The 21,420-nt window shown below is 37.6% G+C and overlaps 1 protein-coding gene across 4 annotated transcripts; it reads right to left on the bottom strand.

Moving 5' to 3' along the window:
- Positions 1-1,665: 1,665 nt before the first annotated feature.
- STX2 (syntaxin 2) lies at positions 1,666-20,792 on the bottom strand. 4 transcript variants are annotated; one of them, XM_082324920.1, is made up of 11 exons: positions 20,674-20,792; positions 14,335-14,406; positions 13,735-13,834; positions 12,170-12,244; positions 11,088-11,161; positions 10,214-10,322; positions 8,407-8,480; positions 8,160-8,297; positions 6,629-6,739; positions 5,227-5,299; positions 1,666-3,764 (listed from the first exon to the last, which is right to left on the bottom strand). In XM_082324920.1, the coding sequence occupies exons 1-11, from the start codon at positions 20,701-20,703 to the stop codon at positions 3,631-3,633; spliced, it is 990 nt and encodes a 329-aa protein (XP_082181046.1). In that variant the 5' UTR covers positions 20,704-20,792; the 3' UTR covers positions 1,666-3,630. The 4 variants fall into 4 exon arrangements, with proteins under 4 accessions (XP_082181046.1, XP_082181044.1, XP_082181043.1 ...); XM_082324917.1 differs by having other exon boundaries at positions 3,683-3,764; positions 5,172-5,299; XM_082324919.1 differs by lacking the exon at positions 20,674-20,792 and adding an exon at positions 19,866-19,909 and having other exon boundaries at positions 3,683-3,764; positions 5,172-5,299.
- Positions 20,793-21,420: the final 628 nt, after the last annotated feature.

Here is a 21,420-nt window from a genome sequence, read left to right as displayed (position 1 = left end):
ATCAAAATCCTTCTTTCCCCCTCTTTGCAGTAAAATGGATTCCAATGTAGCCAATAAAAGCAATCATTCTTTACAACACAATTATTTTGTAATTACTTACCATTTCTATATCTTTTCCTTTGTAAAAACCTGTACTCCAGAAGTACTTTTGTTCTTCAGAAGCTAGTTACAAGCGCTTATAAAATGCTCTTTTTTATTCCAAAACGCTCATTTCTAAGTGCTTTACTGGCAGAAGGACTTGGCATGTTTGCCAGAGGCAGCTGCGAGCGGCAGTACCCAGCCCCGCAGGCAGTCGCTGTCCGAGTCCGTGACGGGAGGGCTGAGCCGACCCACCGGCGCGGCGCGCGGGCTGACCCACCGGCTGCGGCAGCGGGAAGAATGCCACGGTTATTTTCAGACTGTTGCATACAAGCCACATGAACGCATGACAGCAAATTTAACATTAGGTAACATAAGTCGTTAAACCCCCATTCACATTCCCCCCCCCAGCCCCACATGCAAACTGTTCTCTCAAAACTACATTAAGCACACCTGTCTGAAAGGGTTTTTTGCTCTTAAATACTATAATTTTTATACAGAAAAACATCCTTCCTCACATGCAGCAGTTGCCTCATTTCCCTTTGTCTTCTAGATTTTATCACGCTTGTATTCATCAAAACTCATAGCGCTATGCAAAACAAATCCTGCATTGCCTAGAAATGTCTGCTCTGTTTACTACAGAGCAAAGAGAAGCAGAATAAAGACAGATTAACTTTCGAAACAGCTTTAGTTCATTCTATTGCATTCATTTATGTTCAGATTTGGTGCTTTTTCCACAGGTGGTATAGCACCACTGTGAGAAGCAGCAGAGATACCCACACTTACAAATAATCTGAGCATTTTGGTTGTGCACATCTTTGTAGGAGCAGCTATTTAACATTTTCCCTAGGCTAAGATTTTACTTTCTTGGTTTGCCTTTATGGACAAGTTTACCTTATTAATTGCTAAGTATTGCTAAGTTCAACATTCCCACTCCTAGCCAATTTTCCCAATACCACAAAGAAATATCAACTAAGCACAACTGCTCAATTATCTCACAGTTAGTCATAAGTTGGCCAATTCCCAGCTTCTAAGTGCTTTGGTATTAGCTCTGCATGCAGATCCTCATTGGTGTTAGGCTGTTATGAAAGTTGTAATGACAATTTATTTCTGTACAAAGATAGCACTGACTCAAATGCAAGCAAATGAAACTTTGGGCATGCTTTCCTCAAAATTTCTCCGAAAAAGCCCCTACACAACAAGAGCAGCACAACCAACCTTCCCCCAGTCACTTGTATTGCACCTGCTAGAGCACTGCCCATATGGAAGGCTCCGGCACCTCCGTATCTGACACGCGGGGGAGGAAGGTGAGGAAGAAGAGGCCGCCGAAGGAGACGAGCAGCAGTCCCCGTGCTGCCCGGCGCAGGTGGCAGCTCTCCGCTTGGGGAACACTTTGATCATCTCCGCACCTTTTTTGGTAAAAAGTTTCAGGAAATACACTACCTTTACTCTACGACCTAGGTATCGGTTGTTTGACATACGTCATTGCAAAAACACACCAGCCTCATTCAAACACTTACTGGAAATATTTACAAAGGTCACAATAACATCATGAATATAAAAATAGCCACAAGATACTTGCTTAGATAAATTTATTAGTGCATAGGTTAGAGATTTACTCCCCTCCAATACTAACAAAACAAAGAGGTTCATGTGAAAAACAAGTTTTGTTTTGTTTAAAACAAAATCACTGAGGCAGCTATACAACAAGTAAAGTATGGAGTGGCCTATTCAAATTTCTGGTCTTGATGGGTAAATTATTGCATTATAAATAAAAAAATTCAACATGACGGGATTTTGGGGGTCATTTTAGGTAACCAGCTGTTAAACAGCAGAACTGTTTTTTTCCCCCAATCTAATTTGTGTATCTGTATAAATAATATTTACTGATAAAAATCTAGAAAACTATAGAATAAAAATATATTTTAGCTAGAACAATACTAAGGCAACCAATCTTTCCTTACTTTGCATGTAAACTTCCTCACAAACATCGGTGAGTGTTCTGGACTTAGAGGTAAAGAAATTTGTTCATTAGTGAAGCCAAAATTTTTCAAGCGACTTCTTTATGGCTGGCTTGCAAAAAGACCAATAAATCTGTTTTCTTTTTTAAACGTGCTTGACATCTGAATAGCTCCAGCACATTCACAGTATATTTGGACAGCAAAGCAGGAATATTCATACATACAATATAAATTGTAAACTTTGCTAATTTCATTAAGTCAACAGACTGAATTATAGTTTACTGAGTAACTTTGATCTCAGACACTTTCAACAAAACCTAAGTTTAAGGATTCTAACCTTTTAGGACCAAGTTATTGCAGTTAACATTATAGTTGAGTATTTGGAACCATTGACAAATGTAGTTTTAGACTGTGTTTAAAAAGGCACACGTTATACTTTCCTCTAATTGTCTTACAGTGTAAATATATCTACATATCTACATGGATATCCTTAAACAATGAGAAGTCAAAAATTCAAGTTACAAATATTTTACACACAAAATAAAAAAATAACCTGTAACATTAAATGCAGTTATTTGGTTACATTTAAAGTCTTCCAAGCTTTCAAGTCTTGCAAGCTAGCATTACAACAGGTATGTACGTACTAAAACACTTCATATATGTTATAGAACACACAAATTTCATAACAAATCAGTGTCTTAGTTTGTATTATGTTTCAGACTTTTCTGAGGGAGTTTATCCCTATGTGCTATATTCACACATCAACATTAGCAAGCTTCTGAATAAGAAATCTTGACTTGACAGAGAAAAAGTGTGATTTTTGTCATATTCATATGAACAATAAGGCTAAACTAAAACTCCATCAGTCTCCCTTACACAAGGATTATTTTTAAAATTATCTGCTCAAGTTCAAATTCAGTGTGCTTCACTACTGCGTTCTTTTACCAGATATTTTGCAACTAACTTTTTATTATAAAGGGAAGGAAATATTTAAAGCAATTAACCTTAGTCACATTGAAAGAAAAAATAAAAAACCTGGAAAGTGTAAAAAAGCTTTTTTTTTTTTTTTTCCCTTCTCAAGTGTAATGCAATAGGCAGATAGTTAAATAAGTAGTCTTTTCAGGATAAAATATTTTAGCACTTCTTGGAGAAAAAATTTTTAAGTATAAAGCTTAGGTTAAGGTGACTAAATAATTAATACACTTAAAGACAAGGCTACATCTTATAAAAATGTTCACGAGAGTGCTAACAAAAGCAGCACTGGTAAGGTACTAAAATTTGTGATTAGAATTATATTAGCAATAGGAAAAAAAGCCAAACAGTCAAAATTCAATAGTCTCTCAACTCGCTGTTTAAACGGTAACACCGAGATACTAAAAAATCCTACGTTACTTTAGTTCAAAACCATTAAGAGCAAGTTTCAGTCTTACCAATGTATAGTTTATGATGAAAATCCATACATATCCTAATACATTCTGATCTTCATTTATGAGTAAACATTAAGAGTGATTTTGTTTTCATTTTTAACCATTAGTGATAGGTCATCATTACGGAACAGTGTAAGGCATCATTTATTAAAAAAGGTTTGGTTTTACTGCAGATGTAGTTTGGAGTTTCTGAAGGTTCGTAACTCTTGGAATGTGCTTGCTATGATAGTGTTGTTGCTAGGATAATTCCAAGTATCAGAAGCAATACAGTTACACATATAATTATGAACATCAATTTCTGCAAAAAAGAGAAAAGTTGAGATTGAAATACCTTGTCAGATACAGAACTGGTTAAATACATGCACACATACATAGCCACAGAAAATTAATAATACTGATATCTAATCTGAGTTTGGATTTTCTTTCTAAAGAATACTTACTGCTATGATTTCCTATTGTTAGTCTCTTTTGTAACATACATGTAGCCGTAGTTACAAGACGGAGCTGTCTGGGTAACGTTTGTGCATTTTGCTTCACAGAGTAACTGTTACTACTCATACCCAACTTCCGTAAATATCATTACGTATAGAAACAGATGCAAGAGTGAACATTTACTTATCAAGGTCAAGTCTAAGTACAGTAACACTGCTTACTGCCACCCTCCTTGGATAAATATTTGTAGCCTGCTCAAACCTTTACAATTGCACACTTAGTGGAATTCAACAAAACGTCAGTAAAAACGTTGTGTAGGTAATAGCTCAGAAGAGCTGCAAGGGGCGGGGGGGAAGAGATGAGTTCTATGTAAATGCATCGAAGTCTGACATCAGGTCAGGTATTGCTGACTAGAAGCGATGATACAGTAAATGCTGTTACCCGCCCATAAACCAAAACTGAGAAGAAACTGTAACATCAAACCAAAAAAACTCCATATTAAAAGAGTGTTAGTACAGAAAACTGAATTCCTGAGTAGCTGTCTGAAATGACATCCCGCTCATAACGCTTCGCATAGAGTTTGAAGATACTACATGTAAAAAGTTGAGTTTCTATTGGACTCAGAAGAGTTAACTGCTATTTTCTACTTAGCCTGGCTAGGTGTTATCTTGACAAGAAATGGTAGATTAGTACAGCAAAAATCGGAAGATTGAAAGAATTCTCAATTTTATGTCCTAAGATTCCAGTTGGAATCTTTGCAGACTTCCTTTTACAAATACATTGTTATCTCCCACTGTTTCATTTAGTCTAGTATTAATAAACACTTTGAGGTAAGAAATTTTAGGATGTTCTGCTAGGCATCATAGCCAACTTCACGGCTGTAGCCATCTACCTTTATGAAAGCTCTACTTAAAACCACAGAAATCCCCATTCGATAAAGTTCCAAATGTAACTAGTATTCCGTATCTTAGTGCAGATCGTTTGCTGATGTGAACTTTCAGTATAAAAAAAAATTCAAAGGACTGCAAGGCAGTAAGTGGATGTTTTGCTCGCATTTCCTTCTGTGTTTACAAGCCTTATGTAGCAACTGCTTTCTGTAAATTTAGCAGCTTACCACTAGATGTCAGTTTTCAATATCCATGTGCATAGCACTTTTATAGTATGCAGAGAGAGATCCACCAATGCATCTCAAGCCTACCCCCCATACGAACTGTACAGATATTAAGGGTTAGCAGAACGACACAAGAGCAAAATTAGTCGATTAGTTACTTACTGCCGCACTGGCAGGAAGTCATGCATGCTGAGGTTATCCAAGTGTCACCGAACACCAACAGACAAACCAATAATTAGAGCAATTATGGCAATCAACACCAATGACACAATGATAATTATCCACATTTTCTGTCAAAAAATAAGGTATTATTATTTTAATATTAAGGACATTAAGACTTGCATTTATTTTCAATTTTTAAAATAGTTTTTAGACCCACATTCATTTTTATTAAAGCCTGCAGTATTCTCAAATTGGGATCAATTGATCTGTATACTCTTGCAGGCATAAGAATAAACATTTTAAACAGTGTTTACAGGTAAACTAGTGTGATTAGTACCTATACAGTTATCAAAGATGAGTAAACCACCATTTACAAATACATTAAGTGGGCTCTTTTGACACTTCTTAAATATCGATATGTAGATATCTGTCTATCTAAAGATACATTGTTCCCTCAAATCCAACTTGCCATAAAAAGCCTCACAAAATTGCACAGCATCTCAAAAGGCTAAAATATAATGTCAGAGCAACACTTCATTCGCTCTGCAATCATGCAGTCACAAAATATAAAAATAAATTACTTAGTTTGATTTCAGAATACCTTATTTGGCTTTCTGATGGGAAGAAAAGATACTGAAACACAAAACAAGTTTCCATGCCAATGGAAAATGCCTGAACGTTACTTTGAGCTCAATTCCTCCACAAACTTGAGTGTCGTGGTTTAATGTCACACCCTTTCCAGAGGGAAGATCCCCCTAATCTAGTACTTTTACAAGAGTAAAAAAGTAGTTATCCATAAAAAGAATAATTACAGATGGAATTCTAAAAAAGGAAGCCTGCTTCAGCAAACCCCATAATTTTATTTTTCCTGCTAACATGGTGATTTTATAGCTATAAATCCAAGTAAGTTTACCAGTGATAACGATCCAAAACCCTTTAAGCCTATTTAGAGTCTGAATAATTTAAGGTACCCTGATAGCTGATAAGAACCTGTGAATTTATCTACTAGCATAATATATTAATTCTTCTTTTGGGGATTTTTACACTCTGTAACAACAGCTTTTTAAGTGGAAAATTGTGAACATAGCCTTAGCTGTGCAGGAATTGCTTATCCATTTTTGTAGTACAAAGTTCAAGTTTCTGTCCTCTACTGGTAATATCAATTTTTAATTTTAACTATAACAAATTAATTCACACTGGAAATGTTCTGATTTCTTCCTGATAATGGTTTTTTGTTTGTTTGTAAAATCCTTTCGTAAATCTTCCTCTGTCATATACTAATTTATAGCAACGTTTTCTAATTTTAAATATCACAGCTACAAAAAAGTAAAATGCATACATTAAATCTCCCTTGTAGGACTGAATACAACAACAGAAAAATCAACTAAAGTTGAAGGTCGCTTCATACCGTGCTAAGTTAATATACTGACTAGCACAATTACAGAAAGACAGCATACCCTTCGTGCTTTACTTTGATATTTAACTGCCTTTTTTGTCTCTTCTTTTGCATGTTCCACGTAATCTGATGCATTCATCACGTTCTTTTCTATGTTGTTGATCATTTCACCCTTAAAATGAAATTTTCAAGAAAAAAAATTATTATTGGAATCCATGGATCCTTGTTTAACAAACCTAAGAGAAGAAAGGCTATAGAACACCAACGATTATTTTAAACAAGTGAATAATGTACATATCAGTGGCTGACATTTTTTCTGCTTTGATGTGTAAAGGAAAAAGGGAACGAGAAGCAAGGGCTCAAAGTTCTAACCAAACAAGGAACATTCACGGGCACGGCAGGCATATTTCTCCCTTTTGCAGGAAGAAATACTGAACACCTGAAAAGGTACCTTTCAATGTGAGGTATGTTTTACCAGCCAAAACTACAACTGACAAACTAAAGAGATCAGAAATCCCTGAGGTGCCTGGAAGCGGGAAACGATATGGACTAGTCTGACACAAGGTTCAACAGTTATCTAAGAAAACACACACATATAATAGCAACTTCAAAAGTTCCTCAGAAATGAGGGTTTAGAATGTCAATATATAACAAATTCAAATTAATTATGATGAATGAAATTTGGTAGTGAAATGGAGGATTGGTGAAAAATTACAGTAAGTCTATTACCTGTGTTTCTGTCCATCAGAAGAAATAATCAGCAGCAGTAAACAGCAAAGCATTAAAGAATGATGCACAAGTAACTTTTGTTCATTTCTAATTCAAAAGAAAACTGCTACCAATTTGCCTTGGCTATGTATTTAATGTCAAAGCAACACAGGACTTCTAGAACAAAACCCAATTAAAAAGAACACAGTCGTCTTCAGGAAAGTTTCTCTCCTGAACATTATTCTTTTCACTTTCCTGCATAAGTCAAAGAATTTTAAGAACAGAAGTTACAAATATTTTTGTTAGATAATTGGTATGTAAAGACTACAAATAGAATGAGTTTACGTACATGTCAAGACAAAGCTTATGAATGTAAGAGACTACTTGAATTATTTGTCAATCCCTTTGCATTCGTGTTAGTTATAACAGTAATCATACCTTTGTATTATGTGCAAGTTGCATGCATCCTTGCTAACGCACATTTTATTCTAACACAGTAGCCCTTTATCACGTCTGTGAGAATCCTAAATTCCCAAGATATTAGCCAGCATTCCAGGATAGGGTTGTTCTTACTTAAACATGCACAAAATGTTCAAGCATATTGCAATATAAGCATGTTGAAGAAAATACTAAGTATGCCAATTGAAAAGAAAGTCTATGCTTAGTTATTCATACCATATACTACAAGTACATCTACACTGTACGTTTATTTAAAACAAAACAAAAACCTTTAGTGATTCACCTTCATATATTCTAATCACACTCAAAAACCACTCTAAGTCTGTATTATCCGAATATAAGCAATTGTTTCTGCATATTTGAAAGAGGAAGACTGGGGGAAAAAAATCCCACTTACATAAACGTGTTTGAACTGGTTCATTTACCTGAGTCTCAACAAACATTGCCATGTCCATAAACATTTCATGGAGTTCCCGTATGCTAGATTCCAGTTTCATAATATCCTTGTGACGTGACTCAATTTCATTCAGAGCTTGCCTAGTTATTTGAGAGTCTGATATAATCTTCAGGAGAACAAAAAAAGATACGGACATAAATAAGTATGTGCTGACACCTCTAAATAGCAGAAGCAGCAGCAGAGAAGAGAGACACAACTGGACCAGAAATACATACGTCAGAAGTGAAAATTGAAGGATTACCACTCTCTAACATTTCTTCCAGTTCCTCATCAGTGGTGGTCTTTCCAGCTAGGATAAAAACAACAGTACTTCACATAACATCACTTACTCGTTATTGAACATAAAATTTTACCATACCAGAAGGATGACAATTCAATGAAAATACTTGTATTGAGCATTTTTCAGGATAAAACATGTGGTGTTTAGCCATTACCAAGTGCTGTTTTGCATATAAAAACCCAGAAAATATCAATTAATAGTCAGAAAACAAATATAGGTTCAAAGCTACGATGAAGAATTCCTGGTTGGTGGTAGTAGGGTTTTGGGTCAGATTGAAGAGTTTGATCAGAAACATTTGCAATGTACTTATGAACCTTGTTAAGCGAAGTGTTCTTCAGAAGGAAGAACTTGAGAGAGAGTATTTACATAACATTCAATATTTACCTATTCAATCATGTCACCTTGGCACCTAATTTACTCGCCCCCCTCCCCACCACTGCGTGGGCAATAAAATCTTCATGTAAATTTGATTTTACCAACACACGATTACATTCATATTCCACACAGAAAAAAATGATTACCCATAGCGTACCTTCACTTCTACTTTTCTGAATACATCTAACAATTGATGTAGGTTATTATTGCATGTTTAATAAAACGGAATCCTATTGATCACGCTGGTATGGCAAATGCAAGTGTTATGAGTTACACAACACATCCAAGTGATTTGAATTCTACAGTTTTAAAAATTACATATCAAACCCCTATTCTTCCCATGTAAAATAAGTTGAATATCTGTACTAATGTATATAATTCTGTCCTATCAGATGAAAGTTACAGTTTGAATACTACTTTCTCATGTTAATACCCAAGAATGCTGCAAAATCTGCTTTAAAATGTTTAGTGCTGAGGAAAAGCTGAAGGCTTTAATTGGGTCGTAACAACATTAACTTAAAAGAACCATGTCCTGAGGTATTCGGGTCCCTCCCCTCAAATGTATAGGTAAAGAAGAATTTAACTTGCTCGATAAACTTTACTGAAATGCTGAATTGAACCATTAGCATGACAGGCTAATGACAAATTTGAGAAGCACATGAAAAGCAAAGTTGTCTTATAATTTGCCAACATTTCTGTTTGCATTTCCTATTTCAGCAATATATGTAATTGCTCTCACAGGAGATATTCAGAAAGGCTAATTTTAGGTACCAGATGTTACGAATTGTTTTAGACACCTTCCAAAGTAGATGCTGTAGTTCAGAGTAGAGTCAGGTACCTTCCTGAGTACTCCTTGTAATAATCAATGATTAAATAAGTCAAATGTGAGTCCGTCAACAAATGATTAGAGTACATATAACAGCAGCACTGATTTTACGTCAGCTGAATTTAACAAATGTTTGTATTGACAAAAATAGCATAGCATAAAAATAGATGTTGTCCTGTTTAGCATGTTAATTTTGGAATGGCTTTTAATAACACTTGCTATCATCACAATGCAGCTTTTCCTAATGTTTCGTTTAAAGTTGCAACATTGAAAATAAATGAAACAAAGGAAACAGATATTTTCTTTAATAATTTTCAATATAAAAGAAATTATTTAGTGAGTTGCCTCTATTTTCTTTACAGCTGAAGAGTAGTATCAAGGAGTTTATGCCATATGATAAAATTGTTTCTTTTCCCTCACATGCTTCAAGATAATGTCCAAGATGTATGACGCTTTGTTCCATCTTTAAGTAATAAGAAACAAGGGAGGTACTAACAATACAACTCCTCTTTTTTAAAAAAAGTGTAATCAGGTCACTTACTTATCTCTAATTGTCTCTGTATCCGACCTTTGCTGCGTTCTCGAAAAAGAGTTTGGGTCTCGTTGTATTCCGTCATGACCTCCACAAACTTGTGAGCCAATACAGAGTGCTGTTTTTTGAGGATTTAAAAATGTGGAAAAAAAAACATTTATTTTTTTGATTCAGCAAATACTACTGCACAACAACTGAAAGTGGTATTTACATTCCAACAAAACAGAACATGAAGTTCTGAAACTACTTCAGAAAAGTGAAACTCGTTCTCTGATTTACTGGAATCCTTTTATTTTCTTTAAACTTATTGTGGTTTAACCCCAGCCAACAGCTAAGCACCACACAGCCGCTTGCTCCTCCTCCCCTTCCCGGTGGGATGGGGGAGAGAATTGGAAGAGCAAAAGTGAGAAAACTTGTGGGTTGAGATAAGAACAGTTTAATAATTGAAATAAAATAATAACAACAACAACGATGACAAATAATTTAAAAAATGTAGTGAAAAGGAAAACAGCAACAACAAAGAGAGGAACAAAACCCAGGAAAAAAAAAAATGATGCAACTGCTCAGCACCCCCTGACCGATGCCCAGCCAACTCCCCAGTTTCTATACTGGGCATGACATGGTATGGTATGGAACAGCCCTGGGGCCAGTCTGGGCCAGCTGTCCTGGCTGTGCCCCCTCCCAGCTCCTTGTGCACCGGGCAGGGCAGGGCAAGCTGAAAAGTCTTTGACTTAGTGTAAGCACTGCTGAGCAACAACTCAAACATCAGTGTGTTATCAACATTATTGTCATCCTAAATCCAAAACACAGCACTCTACCAGCTACTAGGAAGAAAATTAACTCTGTCCCAGCTGAAACCAGGACACTTATTAAGTCATCATACCTGTGTTTTTCTTATCCTGAGGTCCACTGATGTCCGATTAGCATTTTCACCCTGATCAAAACTTTGTTCAATAGCTAAGAACAATATAAGAATATTATGAGTCAACATTCAGTATTATTATTTAATAGCGTAGCTCAGTTATTTTTTAAGTACTATTAATTATTACTTTTCTCATGTACAAGCTCCCAACATTTCAGGGGGAGAAGGAGAGTGTCAGTGAGATATATATCTATATCTATCTATCTATATGAAAATTTAGATTTAAATTTAAATTTAAATAAAATTTAGATAAATTTAAAATAATTTTGAAAATCAGTACAGAGTTTAAATCACAGTAACTACTTCAGTACTCTTAACAGTCACACTACTGTCTATTACTCTGGAAAAATTTCAAAAAGTGTAACAAAATGGGCTGCTCTTACAGTTTAAACAGTAAACACCATACCCTAGTGTTTATGGAAGGACAAAAGGATATAGTAATTGTAATATAGTAACATTAAAACACTCAATATATTTCAAAACATATGCTAAACAATTAAGACATACTCATAGGGGAAAGCCACAGCAAAATTAGCTAGTCTGAATTTAAAATACAATAGGTGCTCTACAGCAATTCCCTATGGAGACATTTATGCCACGGAGACTGTCTTTTTGCAGTTAATCTTCTTCCAAAACAACACAACCAACAAACAGCTTTTCAGTTGCAGAATACATTTCTACACAGAGGAATTACTTTGCGTTGTAATTTTCCAGGTTATTTCTGAAAGCAAGCAAGCTCTTTGTCCTGTTCCACAAACTAGGCTGTGCTGAGACCTGGTATTTATCAGGGGAGAAGCTTGCCAAGGGGAATAAAGTAGAGGACGATACTGTTACTGACACAGGCTGTGCATTAGTTGGCAGGGAGGTGGTTCCCTCTCCCCCCACACTTCTTTTTTTTTTAGAGCGCTGTACAATACGATTTATGCACACATAATGCAGCTTTTAAAGTTTAGAAGTTCAGCCGCAATGCATTAAGTTTGTAATACTGCTACCATCCTGAATCGTTACAAGCGGCAGTAGTTTTATTTCTCCTCACAACTTACCCTTTAACCTGGCTCGGATTTTATTAGCAATCTTCTTTATTTCCTCATTTAATTCTTCAAGTTCTTCTTTTGTTCCTTTAAAAAAAAAAAAAAAAGAATTTTTCTTTTTTAGAACTGCTAACGATTGAAATAGTAAGGCAGCAACCATCTACAACTCGACCTTGCAATCCCATAATTATATTCAGTACAACCACACACAGAAGTACTTCATTATACTCCTAAGTACTTTAAATACATTTTTATAACAGCATACTATTAGATTCCTGCTTCTTATGACAGGCCCTTACACTTGGGAAATGTTAATACCAAATCACCAACCAAACCAGGTGATAAAATATTCCACTTTTTTTTTTAACATAACAGTTTCAGGGTAATATTCATTTGCTGGTCAAAATGAAAGTTAATTGAAGGCTATCAAGTGAAAATACAGATTTATCTCACATTTTTTTTAGTTCTGTTGTTTATCATGGACTCATTGGTTTTGCCCTTATTAACGTAACTGTACCATGCACTACCTATATTTTTTGAAGAATTCATGAAGAACTTAGCTAGATCTCTATTATTGGGTTTACTGAAGACACTAGATTCACAAGAGCATATGTTACTTACAAGCAATGTCATGTTCAGATGCATTAATGAGCACAACTTTTTGCACAAACACAAGCTGATAAATGAGCTGAGACCACAGATTTTAAACATTCAGATGAACCCTTATTAAACCTGAGATTCATTGGCTGTATACGATTGTTAAGACAAAAAGCAGCCTGCAAAATCATTTGTAAGAATACAAACATATACCCATCCATAAACAAAGAAAAAGGAGGGAAAAGAAAAACTAACATCCAAAGTTCAGTTTTCATCAACAACAAGATAAATGTTAAGCTAGCATTGCAACAATTCCACAAAAATATCTCAGCGTCTTTTCTTCTCTTTTCTTTAAAGGCTGCCCACGAAGCCAGACATGCCTTGAATTAAGAAGTGCTGAGAACAGAGAAGGTTCCACATTTCCGGGTAAGTTCCCTAAACTTCTGAGTTCTCTGTTCAGAAACCACATCTTCACTCTCAGCTTTGGGGTTACAGCCTCTACAAAAGGGCTCGAGCATGGAACTTGTGCTGCCACCGAAGCAGCTGGCTGTACCGTTAGGGTTAGACAGGATCTTGCCACTACTGAAGAATAAAGAGAAGATGATGGCTCTACTGTGTGAGCTTCAGTTGACAACTTCTACGTTTTCACAAATTAAAAGATATGCAAGTAGCCTCAAAGTTTCTGAAGACAATCAATTTCAAGATACCATATTAAACTGAGTTTTGGTCTAGCAAAGGTTTGGATGACGCAACAAATATTCAGAAAATTTATTTATTCAAATGAGACTTTTAAAAGGTTAAAAATAAGCAAATGAAAATATTAATTCAAGATTAAATACAGAAATATTTAAATAATTATGTTACATTTTGCATTCTGAACACCTGAAGTTCTATTCCTATAGACAGCTAAAACAAACAAACAAAATTATTTCAGAATATCTAGCCACACATATCTGAAATCTAAGAAAAGCGATACTCACTTCCTTCAGGATTTGGTGCTGACAGAATAATGCTGTGCTGCTTCTTCACTTCTTCCACATTTTGTGCTATTTTTGCTATATTATTTCTAAGTTCCTCAACCTAGGGAAGAGAAATACGACAATGAAAACATTACAGTAATTCAGAGCAAAGATTACAAAAAACTCCCACACTTCATGATTTTTCTTACCAAAGTATTTCATTGCAACATTGTAAGTATCTGACAGAAATCCCAGCAGAAATGTTGACATTTAAACAGCTTGCACCTTTTTTTTTTTCCAAGAAAAAATGGTATTCTTAAGAGCAAATATATGCCATATGGCCAAAACCTTAAGTGCTACTATTCTTAATAAAAAAGGTTTTAAATTTCTGTAAGCAAATTCCTTGTCAACAGAGAGTTAAAAAAACTTCTATGCAGTAAAGACAGAAAATACCCTGAAATAAACAAGCAAAGGTGTTACCAACATTTGATTTGGCATACCATTACAAGGTATGTTGGGGGTGTGTGTGTGTAGATGAATTGTTAAACCTAATTACAGAAATGAAAAGGCACATAAAGAAAACTGTAAGTCTTTAATGCATGGTGAAAACTATAACTTCACCTGTTGGAAAAAGTCATCCATAAAATGGTCTTTTTCAACAATAACTGTCTCCCCATCTTCATTTCCTTTACACTGTAAAAGACAACAAAACAAATCTATGAAATAAAACTCAGGATACTGTTCTGAAACAACTACAACTTCTTCCACATTGCTACTGCATACACATTTTTGTCAATAGCCTGTAAAGTCAAAAAAGTAAGTCTTCCTCTTCTGAGGACTGTAATTTAAAAACAAATAAGCAGAGAGGTCAAAGAAAGTCACCGGACTACCACAAAGTTGTGAATGCTAAGGCACGTACTCCTCCATAAACAACTTCAGGACAGAACCAGTCTGTAAGTGATGGCACAGTTTTCATTACCTGCCATAAAAATTATTAAAATACAATTGGGCATATAAATGTTCTCTCACAGCATAGAGATACTTACACAGTGAGTGCCGCATGAACTGAAAATAATATTCGGTTTACTGACACAGTAAATCAAACCCTCTCAAAGAAATACTAAGAGGGGTGCTGATGACTGACGTGTGATGTAATAAGCTAACATCTCATGAAAGCTAGAACAAAAAGCCATGAATGTCTGCTTCCTAGTTTTGCCCTTGGGTGTTTTCAAGGCTGCTATTCCACACCAATTTAGACATAATTATGCTACGCTAAACTATACGTGCATTACATAATTAATAAACCCTTAGAATAGCAGCCAAAGAGGGAGAAGCTCAAGTTGAGAGCCTCTCGCAGACCTCCAGGGCACAGAGCCCCATACGTTCCTTCCCTGAGTTACGCTTCCCTAACCCTCGAGCCAGCCCAGAAGAATATATATGGATCTGACAGTAACAGAGATTCACATTTGCTCAAAGGAAGAGAGAATTAATGTGCATCATATAAAGGCAAAGTCCTCCAGCTTCCACGTTCTCTAGTTCCCTCTGTAGAGCACACTGTTTGAACTGCATCGAATCAAAATTAGGACAAAATATTACTCTACCATAAAGTCAATGGGTTATCTGTTCCAAAAAACCTACAAGATAGGTAACATTAAGGGATTTTCATGTTCAGAACTCCTTTTTTCCTACAAGACCCTCTGCCTTTGACCTTCTAACACCCACTTTCTGCTCCTAAACCCTGATCCTATTACCCAATAACCCCTTGTTTTTCGTTTTATTAAATTAGGTGAGATGTGTATTATTTGCATGACAATTCTGCAATTTAATCCAATGTCAAACACTGCTATTATCTAATAAAGGAGGTCATACTCAGTGATGATCTACGCACCAAAAATCTACAAAAACTGCCCCAAATCTTCCAGGAAAGTTATTACTCATACTTTGTGACAGTTCCTTTCCTGCAAATCAGGGAGTGCATAAAGCCGTATGACAATATGTTTGTCAGAAATCATCTGTTTTTTATGCTCAGGGGAACCATAATGCTGCAACTGAAATAAAGGAATTTAGATGTTATTGCTCTCCTGAACCACCCTCCAATCACTCATAATGCTGTGGGTCATTAAAGACTTTTTGTAGTTACTCATTTAGGGAAGATGATTGCTAGAACTCAATATTAAAGAATCTGTCCTTAGGGATTGTAATCAATTAACAGTCTTCCTTAATACAAATAAGCAAGGAAGTCTGTGCTCAAATGACGATACCCAACTTTTACCCATACCAGAGACTGCAGTGCTACAAAGCCACCAGTTATAAGTTAATATTTAAGAATGAGCTACACTTTAAAGACATTTAATTTCATTATCTATGTAAAAGAACACCTTCTGCTTACATTTACTGAGTAAAGAATAATCTTTCTAATTGTTTATAACCAAATCCTGTATTTAATTAATTGAACTAAAAATAATATAATAAATAAAATAATAAATAAAAAAAATAGTATCAGCTAAGAGATTCAGCATGTCAGCTTTTAGTTTGGTCAGAAGATCTTAGTAAAACATTAAACACATGAGTGAATCTTAAATGAAAGATACAAAAATCTTACTCAGAAGCCCTGTTTGTGGATGCTAGGCTGGAAGGAAGCAATCATGATCACTCACCCTGCAGTCAGCTCCACATTCATTTCACTTTCACATTTGGTTGCAACGACACCAATAACACATCAATTTGCTGTCTACAATTTGTTGAAGGATTTATGGACAGCCAACCTTGAACATCAGCACTTGAAAGATACCTGATGACCTGTCAACCTCTATGTTCTTAAATCACCACTTACCTAAAATACAGCTTACTTGCTAACTCTCTTCAACTTAAGTGATGCACCTTCTTTTGACAAGTACACAATTCAACCAAGAACTCACTTTTGTCATCAAGTTTAGCAGAAACATGTTGTTTCTCCTAGACCTTACCTCCTCAGTATAAGCAGTATCACAAAAAACTGATAAAAAGTTTCACGTCAACGCCAAGAGCAATTTAATGACGTCTGTTTGCAGCTCATATCTTGACCTTGGGACTGAAAGTCTGGGCCATACAACTCCATAAACATTCATAGACTTATAAAATATATCCAGTTCCCTCAAAAGTTGGTTTATATGACAGAATCCAGATATTCAGACAATATAATTTCTCAGCTCCAAGTAGGGGCTATCCTGCTGGTTCATGAAACTTCTGACATTTTCCATACCTTATAGAATGGCAGAAATAAGGCTAGCTTGAAATGTCTTACCACATTAATTACTGAACTTTGATATTGAAAACAGCTTTTGACCTAAAAACGTGACTATTACTTGCCCTTGAAATTCCAATGAAGGTTAGTTTTTTCTCAGTGCAGATCACCTGTATTCCTCTGGCAGGCTGCAAGGATAACAACTGACCATCATCGTCGTGATTAATCAGACGCAAAGTGTGGGTTATAGAGCATTAGAGTTTCTCCTTACAGCATCAGTGTTTCAAGAAATTCTTTTACATCAGAGTAGCCAAGGAGGGCTGACAGAGGGCCAAGGAGATCTGTTGGGCAGCTCTGGCAGGTCAATCTTTAACATGCATTTAGTAGCATTATTGTACAGCCAGAAAAACTTCATAGGTAATGGTCTACAAGAAATTACTTTACGCTGACACAGAAAACATATAGCTCATCCTCAGAAAATTACATGTTTGAACAAAGACTAATGTAAGAGGATAACTCTGGAAAAACAAGAACTCAGTAATGTTTTCCTCCTTCTGGATCCTTTTGCGTTTTTTTTCCATACCACCCCATTCCACCAATTTTAACTTTTGTGACTTTGTGGTTCTTCCCTCATTCCTAAACAGTTTTGGGGGCACTAACTGAATGCTCAAGAAATAGTTTACAAAAAAATCAAGTGCAGCTCTGTTCAAGTAAAAGAATATAAATGTACTTTTCAAAGGTTATGTCTAAGATATCCTCAGTAACACTCAAAGAGTAAAGAAATATAAAAAGCATGTATTTAAAATGATTCATTGATCAAGCAAGAAAAATGTACTTCAATAGATAGCTCTGCATCCATTTCAGCATATAACAAGATGGTAATTTTTGAGGCATAGGAACAATGCATACCAAACTTCAGATCTAAAACATCACACTTAAGCAGAGAAGGTTTGCATCCTACCTCTTTCTTAAATGATTTAACAACAATAACAAAGTTTGAATGAGTTTTATTAACAGACCTTTAAAAGGACATCTCTTTTTAGTGTCTGACACTGGCTGAACGTGCTGAACACAGATCCTACAGCTCTCTTTAAGTCATTTTAAGATAGACTTGTATCCGTGAACAGCAAACCATTGAAGGCTGGGAGAATATTTTACACAATCATTGCTATGTACTTGCCCTGGGTTTTTTTCTTCCCTAAATATCTATTATCAACCACTGCTGAAAACAGCATATTGGATCAGAGAGAACGTTTTAATCTTTTATTCTTATACTCGTTTGCACTCAAAATAACTAAAACCAGTCTGGAATTTGATCAATCGTCCAATTAATTGTATTAAAGGACAATTCAAACAGCTGAAAGAAGTTCATTTTGGCCTGCTTGGAATAATTTAGAAACAACATTAAAATAATCCCCTAGAAGTGGACAAATACAATTATGGTTACTATCTTCTGAAAATGCATGTACTTTACAAGACTTTTTCTAGCTAGAAAATAAGAGGAAGCAACATTATCTGAAGGCTATATAATCTGCATGTCTTCAACAATTTTTCCAGCAACTACTTTAGCACTGTTTAACTGCCTTAAAACAGTTCTTAACAAAAGTATCAAAAAGTTGTGATAATTTTGTGTTAATGGCCCACAAATATCGATAAGTAACATTTCTCCCTCTTCTTTAGAAAGATAAAGGGAAATCTAGGAAAATGTTACAACTTTTAATGACAAAATAGTTTGCTTGCTGTCAAATAAAATCCAGGAACACACAAATGGGGACATGTAAACTTAAATTTACATTTCTGCTAAAGGGAATACTGTATTTAATTAAAATAGGTCAGTGTAGACTGGTTAAAGTACGAGGACCTCTTAAACTACTCGTGTATCACATTGGGTCTTTGGGGGAAACGGGGTGGATGGAACCCACCTGTATGGTACAGCCAAAGTAACACACGATGACATTCTTATATTAAGGGAAAGAGGCAAGGTATAGTTATTCCTGCAGACTCTGCAGGCCCAGGCCTGTTTAAAAACCACAACGTATATGCTCTACCCTTCACTTAATGATTTAGCTAAATAAAACACAATGGAACTGCACTAATCAAACTGAAACAGTTTGGAAAATAGGGAAATAAATATTAATACATTATTTCTTCAGATTATTCCTTTTCAAAGCAATCTTATCTATGTGTGATCAAGGATCACTGTTCAAAGCATTTATTCTAGTAAGGGAAATCAATTCACAAAAACATGATATTTTTTGATATTTCAGATAAAGATTGAAGTTGGAAATTGCTACTTCCATGAGTTTTCCATGTTTAAAGCAGTTGTTATTCAGCAATACTGACCATTGTGTTTAAAGCAGTAGCTTGCTCCAGTAATGTTTCAGTTAAAGAAATAGCTTGCTGCAGTAATGTTTTCAGATGTCAAATACTGAAGCTGGCTTAAAATCCCCTATGCACAGTTGCTTTTAAAACTTTTAACAATATCTAAGGGGGTTTTTTTAATCAAAAAAAAAAAAAAACATACAACAAACCACTGCTGCTTCCCCTCAGTCAGAAGGAAGTCTACATGTTTAAGAGTATAAATTAAAAAGCAAATTCTGATCACTGTTTGCTGCCTCCTCTTTCTGGAAAGTGTGCACCATCACTGAAATCTGGTACATATTCCAACAACCTGGATGTGTTAAGACATAGGGAAAGGGAAGAAGTATACCTGAAAGAAATTACATGTTTCTTTGGCATGACTCGGAAACATCTTTCCTGGTAAAGATACTATAATCTAATCACATGAAAAGTTTTCAGATGCCAATTCATCCTTTTGGAGAGGAAGAGAAAAAGACTGGTAATTCCATCACTTGGAGATGGACCTTCCAAAATGGATTTTGCAATCCAGAAGATATGAACTTAATTTTAAGGTGAACAAGCCCCAAACCTGCATGCAGCTCAACACAGGCCAACTTCTACATATATGTCGAGTCCCAGAACTCTCCGAGGAGCTCCTGTGTGTTCTCCATTTCCATTTCTTTTCAGAGAAAAACAAAAAAAAGCCAGATATCCTTTTATTTTAACCGGGCCATATCCTGTTGAAGACAGACATGATGGTACCTCCCTCCAACTCTCCCTTCTTTTTTAGGATACTGTTTTCAAAGCACAAATAAGGGAAAGGAAAAGAACGTATAAACATAACCAGCTACCATTTTGTAAACACGTGGGAAATAAATTCTGCAGATAGCTTTACGGACGCGTTACTGGTCAAACAGTTCCCCAGCAGATATATCCACCCCACGACACCACAGGCAGTTCGAAAACAAAATTATCATCCAGCTTCTCCGCCATTCAAAACGTTAACGCGCTAGAGGTCAGGGGGAAGCCGGAAGGCGATCTATGAAAACCGGAGAAGCCCGAGGTTCGCTGCCAGATGCCCGGCTCCGGCGCGCCCGCCCGGCTCCCGGCAGGAAGCCGCCCCCCTCCCCGAGACGGGAGCCGGAACGCGGCGTGCGGCAGCCGGGGACCCCCCTGCCCCGGGGACGCGGCCCAGGCGGCGGCCCCGCGGGTCCCGCAGCGGAACGCCAGCCCTCCCGCCGCCGCCCGCTACCTCAGGCGCCGATAACGGCCCGCGCGGCCCGCGGCCCCCCGCCGCCTTTGTCCCCTCCCTCCCGCCCCGCTCCGCGCCTCAGCCCGCCGCCCCCTTCCCCGGGAGCCTCCCCGCTCGCCCCGCCGCTCCCGGCCCGAGCCCTCACCTCTGCCAGGTCGGCCAGCCGGTCCTTCATCCCCGCGGCGGCGCGGCGCCTCCCCGAGGCTTCCCCGGCTGCTCCTGGCTCGCTGCTGAGGGCCGCCCGCGCCCGGCCCGCTGCCGCCGCCGGGGCCGCCTCCCCTCCCCGCTCTCCTTCCGCCGAGCGAGGGGCAGCGGCGACGCCGCCCGCCCGCGCCCAATCCCGCGGCACGCACGGGCCGCACGGCGCATGCGGGGAGCGGGGCGGGGACGCCTGCGCGTCCCGGCGGCGCTGCGCGGAGCGGGCGGGCGCGGCAACCATCCCCTGGGGGCGCCCGCCCGGCGCCGCTGGCGGGAGGGCCCGCCGCGGCCCTGAGGCGATCCCTCAGCCGCGCCCGAGCCGCGCCGCTCCCCGGGCGAGGAGGCGCCGCGGAGGAGCAGGCGGCCGCGCGGGTGGTCGCGAAGCAGCGTGCGAGAGCGGTCGGGAAGGTATGGCTGAGCAGAGCGTTGCCGCAGAAGCGTTTGAGAAGTACCCTGTGTTGGAGAGCGGGGGTGTCTGCACGGTACCACAGGTGCCGACGAGGAATTCCCATCCCGAGGAAGCAGCGCCGCTAGGCCTATCCCAGCAAGAAATTATAATACACGCAATTGTGGGAGACTGTCATGAGAGAAAGAGTTGTAAAATGATTATTTTTAGTTGAATTTTATTTAATTGTTTTCTGGTAGGCTGCAATCGGACTTCATGTAATTCATGTTAGTCCAAAAACCGGACTGC

The sequence above is a fragment of the Platalea leucorodia genome (genome assembly GCF_965183815.1).
Source record: "Platalea leucorodia genome assembly, chromosome: 12".
Lineage (NCBI taxonomy): Eukaryota > Metazoa > Chordata > Aves > Pelecaniformes > Threskiornithidae > Platalea > Platalea leucorodia.
Note: the sequence above shows the minus strand (reverse complement) of the source record. Positions and strands in the feature narration are given on the sequence as shown.

Excerpts from the sequence above, each read along its gene's own strand:
- STX2 (XM_082324920.1), bottom strand. The coding sequence starts at position 20,703 with ATGAAGGACCGGCTGGCCGACCTGGCAGAG. Across the intron at positions 13,835-14,334 it reads TGGATGACTTTTTCCAACAG|GTTGAGGAACTTAGAAATAA; the intron begins GTGAAGTTATAG and ends TCTCTTCCCTAG. Across the intron at positions 6,740-8,159 it reads CAATGTTTGTTGAGACTCAG|GGTGAAATGATCAACAACAT; the intron begins GTAAATGAACCA and ends TTTCATTTTAAG.